General features: G+C 41.6%; 1 protein-coding gene across 1 annotated transcript in view; it reads left to right on the top strand.

The window, feature by feature from the left end:
• LOC126194976 (acetylcholinesterase 1-like) overlaps positions 1–22,055 on the top strand; it is a 187,051-nt gene that overhangs the window by 115,949 nt on the left and 49,047 nt on the right. Inside the window, exon 8 of the mRNA XM_049933382.1 lies at positions 6,366–6,540. Within this exon, the coding sequence (XP_049789339.1) occupies positions 6,366–6,540 (175 nt within the window). The remainder of the gene's footprint in view (positions 1–6,365; positions 6,541–22,055) is intronic.

Below are 22,055 nucleotides of genomic sequence, written 5' to 3' on the forward strand. Positions count from 1 at the left end.
ACTGGCTACCGATAACCGCTGCTGCTGCCACTCGCTGACAAACAATACTAGCAAATTCAGTGGCGCCATTAACACAAGAGAGAAACGAGACGCCACTACCGCTATTACAAGACAACAAGTTATGAACGGCAAGAACGCGAACCGCATACGGCTCATTAGCTACACTTCAAACTCTGTCACCTTTGAATGGTCATTATGATATATTACGATAAACTGCCATTAAAGACCTGCAGTGTTAGCAGCCTATCTTTTACGAGTGCAGTAAGCGATCGGTAGGATAACGGCTACCACGGCTGAGATGTTATAGTTAAACATCAAATGACTTTCGGAATCTAAACTGTGGTGTAACATTGTCACTGAAGTAACTTTGGGCTCGACTGAACACAGCCGCAAGTCAAATACGGTGGAAGGAATGTCCCGCCAGTTACGATTGGAGCTCCATTTTATGGAAATCGGTCACAGTGATTCTATTGCCAATTTCATATCTAGTAAGACACATAGAACCCTCTCAACGGTACTGCAAGTGTTTTGAAACATTCTGAAGGAATAAATATGGCTATTGATCATGAAACGATTGTTAGCTATGAAGCAAACCAGTGCTGATATCTCACATATACTAACGGAAGTGGGGGATATCGTTGCCTCATCACCGCAAAAAAGAGCAATACGCTGAGGTGACAAAAGTCATGGGACATCTCCTAAGGCCGTGTCAGACATCTTTGTGTCCGGGGTCCCCTGCTCGTGGTTTCGCGGTCGCGATCTCGCTTCCGGAGCACGGGTTCCCAGGTTCGATTCCCGGCGGCGTCAGAGATTTCCTCCTGCCTCGAGATGACTGGGTGTTTGTGTTGTCCTAATCATTTCATCATCATTCATGAAAGTGGCGAGATTAGACTGAGCAAAGGTTGGGAATTTGTACGGGCGCTGATAACCGCGCAGTTGAGAGCCCCACAAACCAAGCATCATAATCATGCCCATACAGGTCACTGGTACAAGAACGTAGGCTTCCGCGGCCGGTGTCATAGTGATTAAAATTCTTCTGGGTATTATGCGCGTATTTTGTTAGTTTTTAGCGATGACGCGGCATAATACCCAGAAGAATTTTTATCATCATCATCCTTTTGTCCGGCGTAGTGGAGCAGCTCGACACGGAATGGACTCAAGAATTCGATGGAAATCCCATGCAGAAATATTGAACCATGCCGCCTCTATAGCTGTTCATAATCGTGAAAGTGTTGCCATTGCAGGACGTTGTACACGAACTGACCTCTCGCGTATGTCTCATAAATAGTCGATTTGATTCATGTAGCCCGACCTGGGTGGCCAAATCATTCACTCAAAGTGTTCAGAATGTTTTTCAAAGCAATCGCAGACAATTCTGGCCCGGTGACATGATATCATTGCTTGGGGACATGCAGTCCATGAATGGCTGCAAATGGTCTCCACGTAGCCGAATATATTTCCGTTCAATGATCGCTCCAATTGGGCCAGAAGACCGAGTCCATTTCATGTAAAAACAGCCAACATCGTTTTGGAGCCACCACCAGCTTGCACAGTGCCTTTGTTGACAACTTGGGTCTATGGATTCGTGCGGTCTGCATCACTCTCGAACCCTACCATTACCTCTTAGTAACTGAAATCTGGACTCATTTGACCAGGCCAGGGTTTTCCAGTCGTCTATGGTTCAACCTGTATAGCCACGAGCCGGAGAAAGGCGCTGCAGGCGACGTTGTGCAGTTAGCAAAGGCACCAGCGTCGGTCGTCTACTGCCATAGCCCATAAACGCCAGATCTCGCCGCACTGTCCTAACGGATACGTTCGTAGTACGTCCCACATTGATTTCGGCTTTTATTTCGCGCAGGATACCATGGCTGTTAGTACTGGAAACTCTACGCAAACCCAGTTGCTCTCGATCTTTAAGTAAAGGCTGTCAGCCTCTTTGTTGGCCACGCTGAGAGGTAGCGCCTGAAATCTGGTATTCTCGTCACACTTCTGACACTGTGGACAACAGGATATTGAAATCCATACCTATTTCCAAAATGGGATGTCCCCCCAACTACCACTCTCTGTTCAAGTTCTGTTTATTCCCGTCGTGCTGCCGTAATCATGTCGAACACCTTTACCCAGGAAGCAGCTGAGCACAAATGACAGAGTCACCGATCCACTGCCCGTTTGTACCTTGTGTAGGTGATACTGCAGCCAACTGTATTGTGTATATCGCTATTCCATTGCTTGTCACCTTTGAGTATTATCTGTTTCACAAAATCGTCTTTTATGAGTCAATTGGCTCCCACATGCTTGTAATGAGTTCGAAAATTTAATTATCGCGGTTAATATGCAAATAAAGTTACAGTAAGAAATAAACATTAAACTATTAATATAAGGAAACTTTCACGTTTGTTGTAATGTCATCAATAGAAATGTAAATCCTGGGTATGATTTGACTGGGTGTAGACATGACAGTAACTGGGAAAGTAAGGTAGGAATTAAATGCCTCATGTCACCATTCGACTACATTAGTTACGGGCAAAACCACGAACCGTAGATGCAAGAGCAGGGCGACGTGTTGATTTCTCCTCGTCGTTTGTGTGGCAGTTTGAGGCAAAAAATGGTTCAAATGGCTCTGAACAGTATGGAACATAACTTCTGAGGTCATCAGTCCCCAAGAACGTAGAACTACTTAAACCTAACTAACCTAAGGACATCACACACATCCATGTCCGAGGCAGGATTCGAACCTGCGACCGTAGCGGTCGCGCGGTTCCAGACTGTAGCGCCTAGAACCGCTCGGCCACAAGGCCGGCTCAGTTTGAGGCAGTCGGCAGTTTAATTTTCCCTGTTCTACAGCTGTGCACCAATGTCCTGACCATCTTAACTCGTTCCTTCTTTCCACGCCACGCTAGCTGAATTAATCCCTCAGATACAGTGTGCTTGGCGGCCAACGCGGTGTCTTGGTCGCGTCTCTAAGAGACGGTCTTAAGCATGTAGCGATGTTCAAAGATTTATCTATCAGATCGCAAGGATTCATAACTTCAATACGGAGCGACATTGATTGTATCACAAAATGCCAATAAACATCGGAGTCAAACTTCCCAAGTGTGAATCAACAATAATTTGGATGCCTACGAAGACAATACTCACTGTTTCTTCTGATGCCTCTGACTGACTGCTCACCAGCTCTCCACTGTCCGCTGACTATGTCTTTACTAATCGACTGTCTTACTGTTTGCTCACTGACTGACCGGTTGACTGTGAGCGGCCTGCCTCTGTCACTTCACTTACTGATTATCCATTGACTACTCCCATTTGGCAGTTTTGTTCATGGTCTCCCAAACTCTGTCATCTAGGGCGCTGAATTTTCCGTCCTTTTTTTCTTTGCCATTGGTGGGTTCAGTCAGCAATCCCAACAACTAGTTGATCGATGTTGTGTAAATACACCTCACAATCTTCGCGCAGCATAAAATTTCTGATCTTCCGGAGGCCAGTCTGTGACCCAGGAACCTCAACCTCATTTCAGGTTATTCCTTATTTTGGCAGTTTCCACCTAATAGCAAACTGGTAGAAATTGTCTCACATTTTTGTCTACGTTTCTAAGTTGTCACGAAAGCAGCCACTTCTTTCTAACGGGAGTGCCTGTGCATTTCTCAAGTATCCTCACATGCTTTTGACTGCTGTCGACCAGTCTTTACTCGGGACTACCTTCCTAAGCAGGTCAAACAATTCAATTTAGCAGTCAATGTCTGGCTTCGCGGAAAGTCCCACTTACCGACTGCAGTTTAATCATTCCTCGAAAGCCCTTAGCTTAGGGAGGAAAATTCTTACATGCTGCATACTTCGTTAAACATATGTAACGACTGCTTCGCAGCCATGTGAACCTGATTTTTCAGCGATGTAATACACCAGCTGAAGATGCATGTCTACGGAAGTAATAGAGTTCTTTTGTAGAGCAAATAGATTTATCGTTTTGTGAAGATGTGACTTTTCAGTGGAACAAATCACTTGTCAAATGTTAAAATGTGTGTGAAATCTTATGGGACTTAACTGCTAAGGTCGTTAGTCCCTAAGATTACACAGTACTTAACCTAAATTATCCTAAGGACAAACACACACACCCATGCCCGAGGGAAGACTCGAACCTCCGCCGGGACCAGCAGCACAGTCCATGACTGTAGCGCCAATGACCGCTCGGCTAATCCAGCGCGGCACAAATCACTTGTCATCTCCAATCATTACATTAATGGACAATTGTACAACAACGAACCTACTTAGACTGCTTTATGGCAAGCAAACAGGCAGATTAGTACAAAAGAAGGTACCTATCGTTAATGAAGCAGAGCAGGAGACAATGGGGAACGTTATAACCTGGAAAGCAACATGGACATTTCAAACTAATCGGGAATATTATGCACAAACATTTATATGAGTTGCTTCGAAGTGGCTTCTCAACTCACTCACTAAATTTGCAGTATATTTTTATTTACATTTTTTGTATTAGCGTTTATACTATGGATCTTTTGCAGGAAAATGGAAACATTGTAATCCTTGTAACATACATGAGGTTTGTAGTTCACACTTCATGGTAGTGAATAGTAAGGAAGATGTAGAAGGATCTTACGTTGAATGGCTAGCCGTGATTCACAATATTTACGTTAAGGTGTGACAACGATCCAAAAGAGACACATGAAAACTTGAAAACTGATGTAGCAATAGAACAACTAAAATAATTTAAAATGTTTGAAAAGTAAGAATTTAGGAGATGTTTGAAGCAGCGGAAGCACAAAAGCCGATTAAACAAGATGTTCTTCCTAATAAGAGCTCTAAAAAATTCTGTACAATGAGAACATTTAGAAAGATGTATCTGAAAGTCTACATCGTCAGCTTAACTTGTTTGGAATTAAAAAGTGGGCTTCAACGAAATGGATAAAACGAAAGTGGTAGCACTTGCAGAGTAAAGCTAATGTAAGCTGTCAAAATAAGTACACATGTAATGCAAGAAACAAATGGTTGGTTTCGACAAGCACTTATCTCAAAAATTTAAATACAAGATTATATGCATAAGAAGTCATAGATGAAGATATTATTATAGGTAGATAAAGGTTATTGAACTAAATAACACAAGAGTATGCACAGGTACAGTTACTCCTTCATATCTTCACCTTGCTGCGCAGAACACTAAGCTATACAGGGTGGTCCATTGATAGTGACCGGGCCAAATATCTCACGAAATAAGCATCAAACGAAAAAACTACAAAGAACGAAACTCGTCTAGCTTGAAGGGGGAAACCAGATGGCGCTATGGTTGGTACGCTAGATGGTGCTGCCATAGCTCAAACGGATATTAACCGCGTTTTTTTAAATAGGAACCCCCATTTTTTATTACATATTCGTGCAGTACGTAAAGAAATATGAATGTTTTACTTGGACCACTTTTTTCGCTTTGTGATAGACGGCGCTGTAATAGTCACAAACATATAGCTCACAATTTTAGACGAACAGTTGGTAACAGGTAGGTTTTTTAAATTAAAATACAGAAAGTAGGTACGTTTGAACATTGTATTTCGGTTGTTCCAACGTGATACATGTACCTTTGTGAACTTATCATTTCTGAGAACGCATGCTGTTACAGCGTGATTACCTGTAAATACCACATTAATGCAATATTTCTCTTCGTACTACACGAATATGTAATAAATAATGGGGGTTCCCATTTAAAAAAAAAAAACAGTTGATACCCGTTTGACCTATGGTAGCGCCATCTAGCAGGCCAACTATAGCGCCATCTGGTTTCCCCCTTCAAGCTAGACAAGTTTCGTTGTTTGTAGTTTTTTCGTTTGACGCTTATTTAGTGAGATATTGGGCCCAGTCACGATCAATGGAGCACCCTGTATAGATTTAATGTAATCGAGGATGGGCTGGAAGAGTCTCTTAACTTAACTACTGTTGTTTTTTAATATTCTTCAACTTTTAGAACTGCAGTCTGATTTCTATAAAAGTTGTAGATGATATTCCCCTATGCGTATTTTATGACTTTCACCTTCAGAATTTATAAGACTGTGTTCTAGACAACATTCACAAAAGCTTTCTCTAAATTTACATAAACTATAAACGTAGATTTGATTTCTCCCGATCTTATATTTTAAGGTAAGTCTTAGGGTGTTTCCTTGCATTTTCTTAAAAGAAGACATTATCGACTTCGGACCTTCGGTGTAAGGCCACAGAAGTAACAGTAATACAGTACGAGAGACCAAACGGGTCTCTTACAACTTTTTATTGTGTCCTCTAACAACAACAGTACTTTTAGTCGGCACGTTAATGAGACGAGCCGCACAGCATGGGATAAGACGAGCGCGTGGCTTCTTCCTCCACAGGCAGCGGACTCCTCCGAGTGCTCTGCGGCGGCGGCCGCGGTGGTGCAGGGTTCGTGGCTGTCGGCGCCGCTGCTCGAGAGGCGACCTGTCGACGCCTGCGAGTCCGGCGCCGGGTACAAGCCGCGGCCCGCGCTGGGCGGCGTCACCAAGCACGACGGCTACTACTTTGCTCGCGGTCAGTGCCCGGCACGCGCAAGTGTTTTGTTTATATATATCCTCATCTTACTGTGGAACTTACACACTGAAGAGCCAAAGAAACTGGTTCACGTGCCTGATATCGTGTAGAGCCCCCGCGAGCACGCATAAGTGCCACAACACGAAGTGGGTTGCACTCGATTCTCTGAAGTAGTGCTGGAGGCAATTGACACCCTGAATCCTGCAGGGAAATCCGTAAACCTACGAGGAGGTGGCTATCTCTTCTCAACAGCACCTTGCAAGGCATCCCAGATATGATTAATAATGTTCATGTCTGGGGAGTTTGGTGGCCGGCGGAAGTGTTTAGACTCACAAGAGTGTTCCTGCAGACAGTCTGTAGCAATTGTGGCCCTGTGAGCTGTCGCATCGCCACCGAACGTAAATAATATTGTTTATCATGATATAAAGGCCTGTGTTGAACTTCTGGACGTCTAGTCACGGTGTGTCGTAACTGTATTGATCTTCTACCTGAAAATACGTAGAGGAATACCAACGGCAAATAACTATCAGGTACAGGCGGAACATGGCTGGTGGAGAGTTTACGTGACAAATTTCAGTCTTCTGCGTTTGTTGCATTTCATGAATATGGCTAGACAATTAACCTCGTAATTTAGGTTGGTAGTTGTTTAGTTTGTTAGTTAGTTAGTTTCCATAGATATTTTGCACGGTAAACTGTAATGTGGTGGAACTAATTATTTTACATACGCATCACAACTTAATTTTTAAATACGGCTACGTGCTGAACATTTATCTAGTAACGCAAAGTTTTAAACATGGCTGCTTGGTTCAGTGGCCGCTTCTAAATTAGAATTGACACAAATGAGCCCTCGGTCACTATTATTTTTAGTCTTATTGACCAGTTGTCAACACTTCTAAGAGTGCCTCCGTCGGAATTAAAACAACTAAAATGGCCTGTAACATAGTTACAAATTTATAGGAACAGGCATTCTTTATATAAAATGTGTAAGTTCTGACTAACAATAAAAGACAGAGGCAGTAAGTACATGTCACATATAAAATAATTAACAGGCCAGAAGGGCTTAAGTCACAAAATATATAAAAAGGAATGCGTGAAGGCGAGCCACTGTGGGCTGCCCACACCTGTACAGCGACAGGTTGCACCGGACTGAGGCGCCCGCGTTAACAAGTGCGGGCAGGTGAACATGACAGCGCATCGAGAGTGCCATCTATTAGGCGCAGGTATAACTTGGATACTTAACATTCAAGTGTAGACAGGCGAAAATTATAATGGATATTATTCAGAGCATAATGTAAAAAGCAATATTTTGTTTAACAGCGACAGATAAAGTAACATTTTGTCTGCATCAGAGCTTAGAAGTACATTTTGAAGCATAAAAATGTCATTATAGAAAATACAGAAAGGGTTGAATGACACAGCTTGTAGAAAGCGATATAACATGAAACACCGACAATAGACCATTTAATAAATAAAAAGTTATGAGTTTTCTTAGATGAAAAAAAAACATTTCTGTAAAATGCACAACGAGATCCGAAATTAAATGTCAAGTAACGGCTTTATAACGCTGAAGAAATTTTCATTGCGCAACTGCAGCTGTTCATTGAGAACTATCATTTCGAGAAAGATGCTTAAAAATATTTAATTCTTCCAGAATATCTAATTTTCTTCTCGGTGTGCAAAATGATGATATCGCATATAGCTTTAGGCGCGTGACCTGTGATCAGAAGATGGTCGACAAAAGACGAATTTTGGAGGCTAGTGCCATTTTTTCTTAAAAGGTGTTCTTTATATCCGGTTGTAAAGGCACGTCCTGTTTGTCCTATGTGGTAAGAAGAGCAGTTATCGCAGACATTCTTATACACGCCAGAACTTTCTAAAGCGGAACGAATCGATTTTAAATTATGAAGACAGCTTTTTTTTTTCAAATTATTATTGATAGAAAATGCAACGTTGCTGTTGTATTTATTACGAAGAAGGCGTTGGATCTGATAGGAGATGGGCCCTACGAAAGGAACAGAGGAATATTTTCTTGGGTTGGATTCAGTGATAGAGGTACCGAGCGAAGTAACTCTTTTAATAGTTTTCTTTTTAAGGATTTCATCTACTATGCTAGGTTTATACTCATTAACTGCTATCGTTTTGAGTAAATTGATTTCGTCGTTGAACTTTTCTTTCGAAAGTGGAATGGAAGTAGCTCAGTGAATAGCACAATGAAAGAAGACGTTTTTATGGGACTGTGGATGAATGGAAGACGTAGGTACGATCTGATCAGTATATGTTTCTTTATGAAAAATATTGAATGAGATTTTATTGTATTCTATTGTAAGCGTCAAGTGAAGAAAGTTTAACTGGTGGGCCTAGTTTTCAAGTTCGATGGTGAAAGATATTTTCTCATGAAGATCATTGAAGAGATTAAAAATACGGTCAGTGCCATCAGCAGGTCCCTTGTAGATGATTAAAATATCATCAACACAGTTGAAATAGGAGAGAATGCCTAGCGATGTAGCTGAAAAACACTTAAAATACTTTTCTTCTAATGAGTTGATGAAAATATCGGCAAGGATACCAGCTAAAGGATTTCCCTTAGAGAGACCGTCGGATTGCTGCTACAATTGTTCATTAAATTCTAAATAGTTTTACTTGACTACGACTGTGATGAGGTTCATGAAGTCAGTGATTTGTTCATCTGAAAAATCTTTTTTAAAATGACGTAAATTATTTTCCACTATTGTAAGCGTTTCCTGTATAGGGACATTAGTACAAAGATTTTTGATGTCTAATGAAACAACTTGGTGTCTGAACTGCATTCTAAATCTTTTATTTTTTGGCGTGACTATTGGGGACGGAATAATTGTTCTCGAAAACGAATGATTTTTTCAGAATTTCATGTAGAAATTTGCCCAAACCATGGTACGCGCAATTCAAGTTATTACATATCGAGCGTATCGCATGGTTAGGTTTGTGGATTTTATATTGAGATCAAACTTTTGGGGCCTGAGGGTTCATGTTAATGAGCATTTTCTTCTGAAAAGATTTGATTAGATAATCTGCGTTATTGATGGCTGACCTGACATCTTTCTGTAATTCTGGAGTCGGATCCTCATGCAGTTCCGAAATATTATTTTCACTAAAAAAATCTTAGGTTTTCGAAATATATTCATAATTGTAGGCGATAACTAAAGAGCAGCCTTTGTCAGATTTAGTTATTAGAGCATCTGTTTCTTTAAGTTTATTGTGAATGGAATGGACCAATTTTCTATCGTTATCCGTAACATTATGAAGAGAGGCTGTATTTTTGCTGAGAATGTTAGCTACATCATAAACAGTTCTACTTTGACATGCGTTACCTATTTTTTTACAATCAAAACCAATTTTTATGCTTCATAATGTACTTCTAAGCTCTGATGCAGACAAAATGTTACTTTATCTGTCGCTGTTAAACAAAATATTGCTTTTTACATTATGCTCTGAACAATATCCATTATAATTTTCGCCTGTCTACACTTGAATGTTAAGTATCCAAGTTATACCTGCGACTACTAGATGGCAATCTCGATGCACTGTCATGTTCACCTGCCCGCACTTGTTAACGCGGGCGTCTCAGTCCGGTGTAACCTGCCGCTGTACAGGTGTGGGCAGCCCACAGTGGCTCGCCTTCACGCATTCCTTTTTATATATTTTGTGCCTAAAGCCCTTCTGGCCTGTTAATTATTTTATATGTGACATGTACGTACTGCCTCTGTCTTTTGTTGTTAGTCAGTAATTACACATTTTATATAAAAAATGTCTTTTCCCATAAATTTGTAACTATGTTACAGACCACTTTAATTGTTTTAATTCTGACGGAGGCACTCTTAGAAGTGTTGACAACTGGTCAATAAGACTAAAAATAATAGCGACCGAGGGCTCATTTGTGTCAATTTTAATTTAGAAGCGGCCACTGAACCAAGCAGCCATGTTTAAAACTTTGCGTTACTAGATAAATGTTCAGCACGTAGCCATATTTAAAAATTAAGTTGTGATGCGTATGTAAGATAATTCATTCCACCACATTACAGTTTACCGTGCAAATGATCTATGGAAACTAACTAACTAACAATCTAAATAACTACCAACCTAAAAATGGTTCAAATGGCTGTGAGCATTATTGGACTTAACTTCTGAGGTCATCAGTCCCCTAGAACTTAGAACTACTTAAACCTAACTAACCTAAGACATCACACACATCCATGCCCGAGACAGGATTCGAACCTGCGACCGTAGCAGTCACGCGGTTCCGGACTGAGCGCCTAGAACCACGAGACCACCGCGGCCGGCTGCCAACCTAAATTACGAGATTAATTGTCTAGCCATATTCATGAGATACAACAAACGCAGAAGTCTGAAATTTGTCACGTAAACTCTCCACCAGCCATGTTCCGCCTGTACCTATTAGTTATTTGCCGTTGGTATTCCTCTACGTATTTTCAGGTAGAAGATCAACACAGTTACGACACACCGTGACTGCACGTCCAGAAGTTCAACACAGGCCTTTATATCATGATAAACAATATTATTTACATCGGGACCTAGCCAGACGGCGTAATGCGCAGCCCGCTTGTCAGTGCAACAGAATGGCGAGCCGATCAGGATCCAATCCGCGCGGTGAACTAACTCTGAGGGCAGGGGCATTGTCCAGGATGAATGTGGTTTGTACGCGGTTTCATACGCTCGTTTATGCAAATGCTGGGCTGGTCCCTTATTCCGCTTCAGATAACGCCTTGCACAAACAGTTGAAATACTGTCACACGCAGTATACAGGGTGAGTCACCTAACGTTACCGCTGGATATATTTCGTAAACCACGTCAAATAATGACGAATCGATTCCACTGACCGAACGTGAGGAGGGGGGCTAGTGTAATTGGTTTATACAAACCATAAAAAAATGCACGGAAGTATGTTTTTTAACACAAACCTACGTTTTTTTAAATGGAACCCCGTTAGTTTTGTTAGCACATCTGAACATATAAACAAATACGTAATCAGTGCCGTTTGTTCCATCGTAAAATGTTAATTACATCCGGAGATATTGTAACCTAAAGTTGACGCTTGAGTACCACTCCTCCGCTGTTCGATCGTGTGTATCGGAGAGCACCGAATTACGTAGGGATCCAAAGGGAACGGTGATGGACCATAGGTACAGAAGAGACTGGAACAGCACATTACGTCCACATGCTAACACCTTTTTATTGGTCTTATACACTGACGCACATGTACATTACCATGAGGGGTGAGGTACACGTACACACATGGTTTCCGTTTTCAATTACGGAGTGGAATAGAGTGTGTCCCGACATGTCAGGCCAATAGATGTTCAATGTGGTGGCCATCATTTGCTGCACACAGTTGCAATCTCTGGCGTAATGAATGTCGTACACGCCGCAGTACATCTGGTGTAATGTCGCCGCAGGCTGCCACAATACGTTGTTTCATATCCTCTGGGGTTGTAGGCACATCACGGTGCACATTCTCCTTTAACGTACCCCACAGAAAGAAGTCCAGAGGTGTAAGATCAGGAGAACGGGCTGGCCAATTTATGCGTCATCCACGTCCTATGAAACGCCCGTCGAATGTGTACCTCACCCCTCATGGTAATGTACATGTGTGTCAGTGAAAAAGACCAATAAAAAGGTGTTAGCATGTGGACGTAATATGCTGTGCCAGACTCTTCCGTACCTATGGTCCATCACCGTTCCCTTTGGATCCCTACGTAATTCGGTGCTCGCCGATACACACGATCGAACAGCGGAGGAGTGGTACTCAAGCGTCAACTTTAGGTTACAATATCTCCGGATGTAATTAACATTTTACAATGGAACAAACGGCACTGATTACGTATTTGTTTATATGTTCAGATGTGCTAACAAAACTAACGGGGTTCCGTTTAAAAAAACGTAGGTTTGTGTTAAAAAACATACTTCCGTGCATTTTCTTATGGTTTGTATTAACCAATTACACTAGCCCCTCTCCTCACGTTCGGTCTGTGGAATCGATTCGTCAGTATTTGATGTGGTTTACGAAATATATCCAGCGGTAATGTTAGGTGACTCACCCTGTATAGTTTACACAGTACACAGACAGGTGGAGAAGACGATTTCGTTCCGTAAGGTAACCGACGATTGAGGTGAGAGGAAGGGTCGCAAAATTAAATAAAATAAAGTTCGATGAAGTCCATATCTAAGAATGAGTAAATTTTGAGGAAGAAAAGAAGAGATACCATTAAGTCGACAGAATTTAATGATTGCTTTCATTTATTGCATTCTTTCCAGCGACGAAGTTTCTTATTTAGTCTTTGGGATGAAGTTGAAAGCAGTACCGTTGTTTTCAGAGTGAATCTACGATTTTAACGTACTTGCTTGTGCATCTTCTCGACAATCCTAATGCTAAGCTTGGAACGTCGGCCAAGACAGATCAGTAACAGGTAAGTAACCGACTTTGTGACTTTTTAGGAGTTACTAACAAGGAGCGAATCATATAGATTCATCTGTGTGCTATAGTTGTTTAGTTTCTTGAGTTTCTAGGTGTTAATTCAATATTTAATAGGCACAGTTCGCTCCTTTCCGTTTGTTTCAGAAAGTAAACCGATTTTGCGACATATTAGAAGTTCCTAATAGGGAGCGAATAATTTGGTCCCACCTGTGAGCTTCGGTACTTTTAGTTTTTGAGTCTCTACTTGTTAATATAATTCAGTAGACACAATTCTTGCGTTTTCATCAGTTTCTACATTGAGTTTCACGGTGCATGTCGATAGTAGTTTGTTTGTCTGGGTAGCGTAGTTTTCCACTGTCTTCATTATGGACAGGGACTGTGACGGTTGTGTGCAGATGCGAGCCAAGTTGGTGGCACTTCGCTCTCAGCTCCAGGCTGTTTGCTCTCAGCTCCAGGCTGTCTTGGCTTCGGTTACACAGCTTGAGGCTGCAGTGGATGAGCGTCACTGTTGTGGACCGGCTGGGAGTACCCAATTGGCGTCCAGCATGACCAAGAAGTCCACAATCAGACCGCACCGCTGGCCAGACCAGTTACTTCTCCCACTAAGGTTGACCCCTCATTCGAGGTCGAGTGGGATGTCGCCCCTGGGTATGGTAAGTTATTTAAGACTTCCCCATGGGCTGAAAGTAAGGCTTCCCAGGCTAGTCCAACAAACGAGCTCCAGGTGCTGTCTGTGGCTGACGCTGTCCATCAGCCACGTGCAGCCGCTTGTCCTGTTTCAGAGGTAACCTCTCAGCCTGCAAGACCTGGGCAGTCACTGAGGGTGAGGTTATCGGTATATGGGAACTCCAATGATAGGCGCGTTATGGCTGCTAAGGAGGGGAGGAAGGCCAGAATGCACTCCGTTTGCATACCGAGAGAAGTCGTTCCATACGTGAAACTGGTTTTTTCCGGATGCCATGAAGAGCAGCCACCATGTTGGTACCCATAACACTTTGGATCGGAAGAGACTCTCTCTGGTTTCGAGTGGCTATCAGAAGGGATAAAGGCTACCAGTCTTGCTTGGGAGATGAAAGCATTTGCAGCACAATCGACAGGACTGATTGTGGACCTCTGGTACAGGGCCGAGTGGAGGGTCTGAATCAGCGGCTCAGACGTTCGACCGAGTAGGCTCCAGATTGAGCCGTACAGTGGTGGAGTATCGGGATCCACTAAATGGGTCACGAGTCCACTACACGCAGGAGGCAGTTACACGGATAGCAGGGTCTGTCTAGCGTGGACTAGGCGGTATTTTATGTTAGGGGGTTTCGTGGAAACACAAAGTTCAGTCTCAGAGGGTGCTGGTCGTACACAGGAAGAACGCAGATCTAGCGGTATAGCAGTTTTACATTGTTGTGGCTATGTTGGGAAAGTACCAGAGCTCCAAGCGCAAATGGAAAGCACTGACGTTCAAATCGTAACAGGCACTGAAAGCTGGCTGAAGTAGGAGAGAAGCGGAAATGTTGGGAAAGACCTAACGATGTTCAGAAAGAGGTTAAATACAGTTGGCGGTGGCGTGTTTGTCTCTGTTACAAGTAGTTTATCTTGCACTAAAGTAGATAGTTCCTGTGAGTTAATATGGGTAGACCTCACCTTTGGCAGCCGGCATAAAATAATACTTGGATCCCTTTACCGACATCCCAACTCAGATGATACAACTGTTGAATGTTTCAAAGAAAACTGAAGTCTAATTTCAAACACATACCGAGCTCATACAATTATATGAATATTTTTAACATGGTGCAGCAGAGTCAGCTACTGTAAAATGTAATTATATTAAATTTCAGCCTCCAGTTGCGTAAGCAAAGACACTTTACCTAGTTTTCGGCTGTAATAATGTCGCAATATAAAATTAAATTAAAACATGCCAGATATTGGCCTTGTCAAACTTAAAATGTTAGTACTACAGTACGTAGTCATAAGACTGTATGGCTGTATGTTATAGCCATGAAGAACGTAGGCGTGGGTAATAAGCAAAATACAGTATTAGATTTAACAGGTTAATAAGTAGGGGTGTACCACGTCACAAGTCATTATAAAGGCAGTTAAAAGAAGTCATGTTGTGTGCAATCTTCTTTACGATAAAGACAACTTGCTTAATCACCAATTGCACTTGAAAAATAAGAACTTCTTCGAAGGATTTCAGCCCTTGCTTCGTCGACCATGATGACGCGGGACTTTCTATGTCGCCCGATACCATTGTCCTCTTATACTTACGTTTATATACGAATTTCACGTAATCGTTGTTATTTTCTATAAGCTTAAGGCTGTTTCACAATTTGATACACGTTAAATGGTGTATCTCTAATTATGAGCTTAGTAAAGATTGCACACAACATGACTCTTATAACTGCCTTTTAATGACTCTTGGCGTGGTACGCCCCTATGTACTACTTATTAACCCGTTAAATCTGATACTGTATTTTTCTTATTACCCACACCAATACCTGGCTACGACATACAGACTTTTAGTTCTTATTAGTAGCTTTTGGTATTTCTCGATTATACATTGCATATTTAATACAGTAACCTATGTTCAATGCTATTTCAGAGTTTGTTACACATCAAATGGTGTATTTATATTTAAGAGCTTCATAAAATTTGCATATAACTCCACTGGTTATACTGTCTCCCTAATGTTTTGTGGCGTTGCATGCGCCTATTATCCGACAAATCCTTTACTTTACAAGGTTTTCTACCTACGTCAGTAGCTGACTATGACGAACAGCCTACCGGTTTTCCTATGTCTTAATTGCTGATCACATACTGTATATTTACTCGCTAACCTGTATGAGACAATTGTCCTTACTATCATTCACAGGCGTTAATTCTTAGCTACGTTCCCCACATTTTAGGCACTGTTAACCTTAATTTATGGCCTTTTCTTATTAAAAGGTTCCTTTGCGCTATATAATGTCATTTGCCTCTCATATAAATGTAACTTCAGTTATTATGGTTTATTTGCCAGTAACATTTCTAGCTGTTGTAAAAAATAATGTTATCACATAATGTTTATTCATGCTTATGTACAGTATACTTTTATATGTCTTTCTCCTTTTATGGAACGTTAACTTCAGTGACTTATGGTTTTAATGCCATTAATAGTCCTATTGTAATAAGCTGTTTTCCATAGTAATCTCAGATAACACTTACTGGGTTTAAGTCAGTATTACTCGGCACGCGCATGCGCGCGACCACCAGCTGAGCTCCCTGCGTCGCTGCCCTCGGCGCTCAGCTACGACTCAGCGCCCGCGGCCCACCTGTGTGGCCCGTTGATGGGTCCTGTCGGCAAAACATTAGCAGAAGTGACGCAGTCTTATGACTGTGTACTTTAGTACTAACATTTCAAGTTGGACAAGGCCAATATCTGGCATATTTTAATTTAATTTTATATTGTGACATTTCTGAAGCAACGGCCTTACCGCAGTGGATACATCGGTTCCCTTGAGATCGCCGAAGTTAAGCGCTGTCGGGCGTGGTCGGCGCTTGGATGGGAGACCATCCAGGCCGCCATGCACTGTTGCCATTTTTCGGGGTGCACCCAGCCTCGTGATGACAATTGAGAAGCTACTCGACCGAATAGTAGCGGCTTCGATCAAGAATACCTACATAACGACCGGGAGAGCGGTGTGCTTACCCCATGCCCCTCCTATCAGCATTCTTCACTGAGGATGACACGACGGTCGGATGGTCCCGGTAGGCCACTCAGGCCTGCAGACGGAGAGCTTTTATTGTGACATCTCTGAAGATGGCTACATTATTATAGCCGAAACCTAGGTAAGGTTTCCTTGCATATACAACTGTAGGCTGAAATTTAATATAATCACACAATTATAGTTCGATTTATCCTCGATATGTTGGCGAATATGCATTTTTAAATCCGGAGGTACGCGCAAAACATCATCCGAAATTGTGCTAAACGCATTCTCTGCAAATTATTTCAAGTAATTAGTTCATGCGTGTACTCGAATAACAAACGTCTGTGAACACAAACTTGACGTCTAAGCAACAAATAAATCTGATCTAATAACGACTATCTAAATGGATAAAGGGATTCCTGAACACATGGTTGTCGTAGAGAGACTGAATACTGTAATCCCAAATCTACCAAAAATAAACTAAAACCACATCTATTCAAAAAAGAACATAAAAATTTGCTTGACGCCTTCCTGAGAGACAGTCTCCACTCCTTTAGAATTATAAATGTATGTTCTGACCAGATGTGGCTAGAATTCAAAGAAATAGCATCGACAGCAGTTGAGAGACTTATTCCAGATAAATTAACAAACGACGGAGCTGATCCCCTATGGTACGCAAAACGCGGCAGAGCACTGTTGCGGAAACAACGAGAAAAGCATGCCAGATTTAAACGGACGCAAAATACGCAGGACTGTCGGACTTTTACAGAAGCTCGAAATTTAGCGCGGACATCAGTGCGAGTTGTTTATAATATTTTCCACTACAAAACTATGTCACCAAACCTGGCAGAAAATCCAAAGAAATTCTCGTCGTATGTAAAGTATGCTAGCGGCGAGGCACAGTCAATGTCCTCTCTGAACGATTTCAATGGAAATACTACCGATGACTGCGCTGCTTCGCATTCGGGAGGACGACGGTTCAATCCCGCGTCCGGCCATCCTGATTTAGGTTTTCCCATGATTTCCCTAAATCACTCGAGGCAAATGCCGGGATGGATCCTTTCAAAGGGCACGGCCGACTTCCTTCCCCGTTCTTCCCAAATCCGATGATCTCACTGTCTGGTCTCCCTCCCCAAACAACCCAATCCCAACTGCGCTGCTAAAGCAAAGTTCCTAAACACAGCCTTCCGTAATTCCTTCACCTAACAAGACTAAGTACCTATTCCAGAATTCGAATCAAGAACAGCTGCCAACGTGAATGGCTTAGATGTAGATAACCTACGAGTACTGAAGAAATGAAATCACATAATAAAAGCAAGTCTTTCGGTCCAGATTGTGTGCAAATTAGCTATCTTTCAGAGTATGCTGAATTAATCTCTCCATACTTAATCACATACAGCCACTTACTCGAAGAAAGATTCGTACCCATAAGACTGCAAAGTTGCAGAGACCACACCAGTCTTCAAGAAAGGCAGTAGGAGCAATACACTAAATTTCAGGCCTATATCATTAACGTCGAGATACAGCATGGTTTTGGAACATATATTGTGTTCGCACATTATCGGGTACCTCGAAGAGAACGGTCTATTGGTACACAGACAACGGGGATTTAGAAAACATCGCTCTTGTGGAACGCAGCTAGTTGTTTACTCACATGAACTGTTGGGAGCCATCGACAAGGGATTTCAAACTGATTCCGTATTTATAAATTTCCAGAGGCCTTTTGACATTATACCTCACAAGCGGCTTGTAATGAAATTGCTTAATTGTGGAATATCATCTCAGTTATGCGACTGGATTCAAGATTTCTTGTCAGAGAAGTCGCAGTTCGTAGTAACTGACGGAAAGTCATCGAGTAAAACAGAAGTGGTTTTGGCGTTCTCCGATGTATTGTTCTAGGCCCTCTGCTGTTCCTTATCCATATAAAAGATTTAGGAGGCAGTCTGAGCGGCGTCTTAGATTGTCTGCAGATGAAACTGTCGTTTATGGTCTAGTAACGTTATCTGAAGATCAAAACCATTTGTAAAACTATTGCCGGCCGAAGTGGCCGTGCGGTTAAAGGCGCTGCAGTCTCGAACCGCAAGACCGCTACGGTCGCAGGTTCGAATCCTGCCTCGGGCATGGAGGTTTGTGATGTCCTTAGGTTAGTTAGGGTTAACTAGTTCTAAGTTCTAGGGGACTAATGACCTCAGCAGTTGAGTCCCATAGTGCTCAGAGCCATTTGAACCATTTTGTAAAACTATTTAGATATCTGTATGGTGCGAAAGTTGACAGCTGACCCTTAATAATGTAAAGTGTGAGATCTTCCATATGAGTGCTAAAAGGAATCCGTTAAATTTCGGTTATAAATAAAACAGTCGAAGATAAAGGCCCTAAATTCAACTACGTACATGGGAATTACAGTTACAAACAATTGAAACTGGAAAGAACAGACAGTAAATGTTGTGGGGAAGACGAATTAAATACTGCGTATTAGTGGTAGAACACTTAAAGACGCAACACATATATTAAAGACACTGCCTACACTACGCTTGTCCGTTCTCTTTTGGAGTACTGCTGCGTGGTGTGGGATCCTTACCAGATAGAATTAACAGAATACATCGAGACAGTTCAAAGAAGGACAGCACTTTTTGTACTGTCGAGAAATAGGGGAGAAATTGTCACTGACATGATACAGGATTTGGGATGAACATCATTAAAACAAGGCGTCTCCGGTTGCCGCGGGATCTTCTCACGAAGTTCCATTCACAACCGTCCTCGTCTGAATGCGAAAATATTTTGTTGACGCCGACCTACATAGGGAGAAATTATCACCAGAATAAAATAATGGAAATTAGGGCTCTCATGGAAAGATATAGGTGTTAGTTTTTCCGGGAGCTGTTCGATAGTGGACTAATAGAGAATTATTGTGAAGGTGATTGGATGAGCCCTCTTCCAGGCACTTAAGTGTGATTTGCAGAGTATCTATGTAGATGTAGAAACAAGCCACCTAGATAGAAGCGAAAGCCTCAGTGAAGCTGTCTTCATATTTGCTCTCAAACTTCTCTCTGTAATTTATCCTTCTCCCTAACTCTATTTCTTGTATCTAATAGTCTCTCATACCTTCATACATATTCTAGAACATTCCTGTATATGTCCCTAATGTCTCCCTGTTCTACGTCTAAAGTTCGACCTAGTGTTTCTAATCCCCTGTCTCTCAAGCAGTTTTCATTTAAGCTGTTACTGATATCATCAGAGACTGTAAGGTTCTCTTTTTCACCAAGGAAACTCAATATATAGGTGGGCCCTACATCGTGACCTGGTCCGAATGGCCCCATATTTTAGCAATTGGTCATTGCCCTCTCGTAATGCTTCCCGTCTGGAATGGCATCTGCTGTTATGTCGGATGTTCGTTCAGCCTCTTCCGCCTCTACCTCCCAGATATGATTTGATTCACTCTGTTGGTTTTCTTTCTAAATTCGTGATACTCCACGTGATTTCTAACAACAATTGCTATGCCTTTCTCAGTAGCTCTCACGATCACTTCTTAAACCAGAATCAGTTACTGGAAAGAAAGAAAGTGCACAAAATGGAAGAGAAACAATGATGCACCTAATATTGAGAAAAGTGGAGGACTCACCGTAAGAAATGGGTGAAGTCGATGTAAAGATAGAAAGGTCAGAGAGGAAATTCCAAGGGAGGGTAGAAGAATTTAAACAGGGATTGGGATTTGGAGTGGAAAAGAAAATTTTCGTGGTTAAGTGTAAGACAGAGATTTGGAGAAATTCACAAATGAAGTTTCAGACGCAGTCAGACACGTTAATTTTGATATATTAAAAAAAGGGGGTAGATTTTGAAAGTGTTGCAAGTGAGAAAACAGCCTGCTTCAACAGAAATATTGAAACCTATTTAGTGTGAATGACATAACGATGAAATGAAAGGTTAATGTGACCCGGATTCCAAACAGCACACTAGAAAAAACGAGAAAGAATTTACAGAAACGAGGGAGGCCACTTCCGAGATTGGGAAGAGGAATTATAGTTTGTGAAATACCGTCAAAGGTAAGAGTTTCTCGGGGTTATCTGTGGCAATTCATGTAATGGTCAGAAAGAGATAAATCGAGAAACGCTAGTGCCTGCTTGAAAGGGGAAATTTTAAATTGGTAGGGTGATGCTCCAGATAGCAAGGAATTCGCCATAGGAATCTTGGATTGTATTGCTCTAAGAATAAAAAGAGTGAAGTAGTAGAAGCTTTCAGAACAATCCCATAATATAACAAGACAACTGGAGAAAGCATGAAAAATAATGTCAGAAAATAAGCAGTGAACTGAAGCATTTAGACAATCCATGGTGCGAAAGGGATAGCATTAATGTACTTATCGGGTTATAGGCGTTATAACAAGAGATGTGGTTTCTAAGGGCATACAGACAGTTCATAGTTTTAACAGTGTGTAACAAATCAGTACGTTGTGCTTTGTGTGACCCGTCTCAGGAACACTTTCAGAACATTCAAGTGTGCTTGCACACTTAGGAATTCAATTAGAAATGAAATAAACACTTTCAAAAAATTAGCACTGTTCCAAAATTGTTCAGCTTCTCAAGTATTATAATGACGATCAAAGCTATATCATTGTTATTTAAATAAAGAAATCTGTCCCTTTCTATTTATTTAATCTACTTTAATATTAATGATCAATCAAAGATTTCAATGTTGTTAACTAGGCATAATTGATGTTTGCTAAAATACTGCACCAACAATTTTCACTGCGAGTTACTTAAAATACATTGTAAAAATAATATTCTTGCTGCTCTGAATAAAAGGATTAAGATATTGTTACTGTTCTTCCCTCCTGATCATCACAGTATCGGTAGGGAACTTGGTACTTTGAATTCTGAAGACGTTTCTCACAACATTATTTGCGAAAAAGAAACTAGATATTATTTCCGCGTTTATTCTAACCATAGCTGGTCTTAAACTAAAAGACGTTGCAACGGAACAGTGCAGTAAAACGTTAATACAATAAGACGTGTAACAGACCTGGTACTGATCCTTGTAGGAATACAGTAACTGGGTACCTCCTTTTGACGTGGTTCGGTTCGAACGCAACGTAAAATCTGAAACTACTGACGTGATGATGGAATCAATGAGAGGAAAGACACCATCGAAGAGTTTTTTTATTAGCTATTTTAACAGTTTAGGAGCTGCGAAGGTAAAGCTAGTGATACCAGGAAACAACGACGTTCGTCACACATAACTCTATGTCTCTACAGCGAAAGATTATACTTCGTTCTCTGAGTGCGTAATGAAACAGTCACTGACGTTAGACGACTCACAACTCGCTCCAGACCGAAACCCTGTGCCACTGCTTCTCTGCCAGTGTCACTGTACCT

Source organism: Schistocerca nitens, chromosome 7 (assembly GCF_023898315.1).
Source record: "Schistocerca nitens isolate TAMUIC-IGC-003100 chromosome 7, iqSchNite1.1, whole genome shotgun sequence".
Classification (NCBI taxonomy): domain Eukaryota; kingdom Metazoa; phylum Arthropoda; class Insecta; order Orthoptera; family Acrididae; genus Schistocerca; species Schistocerca nitens.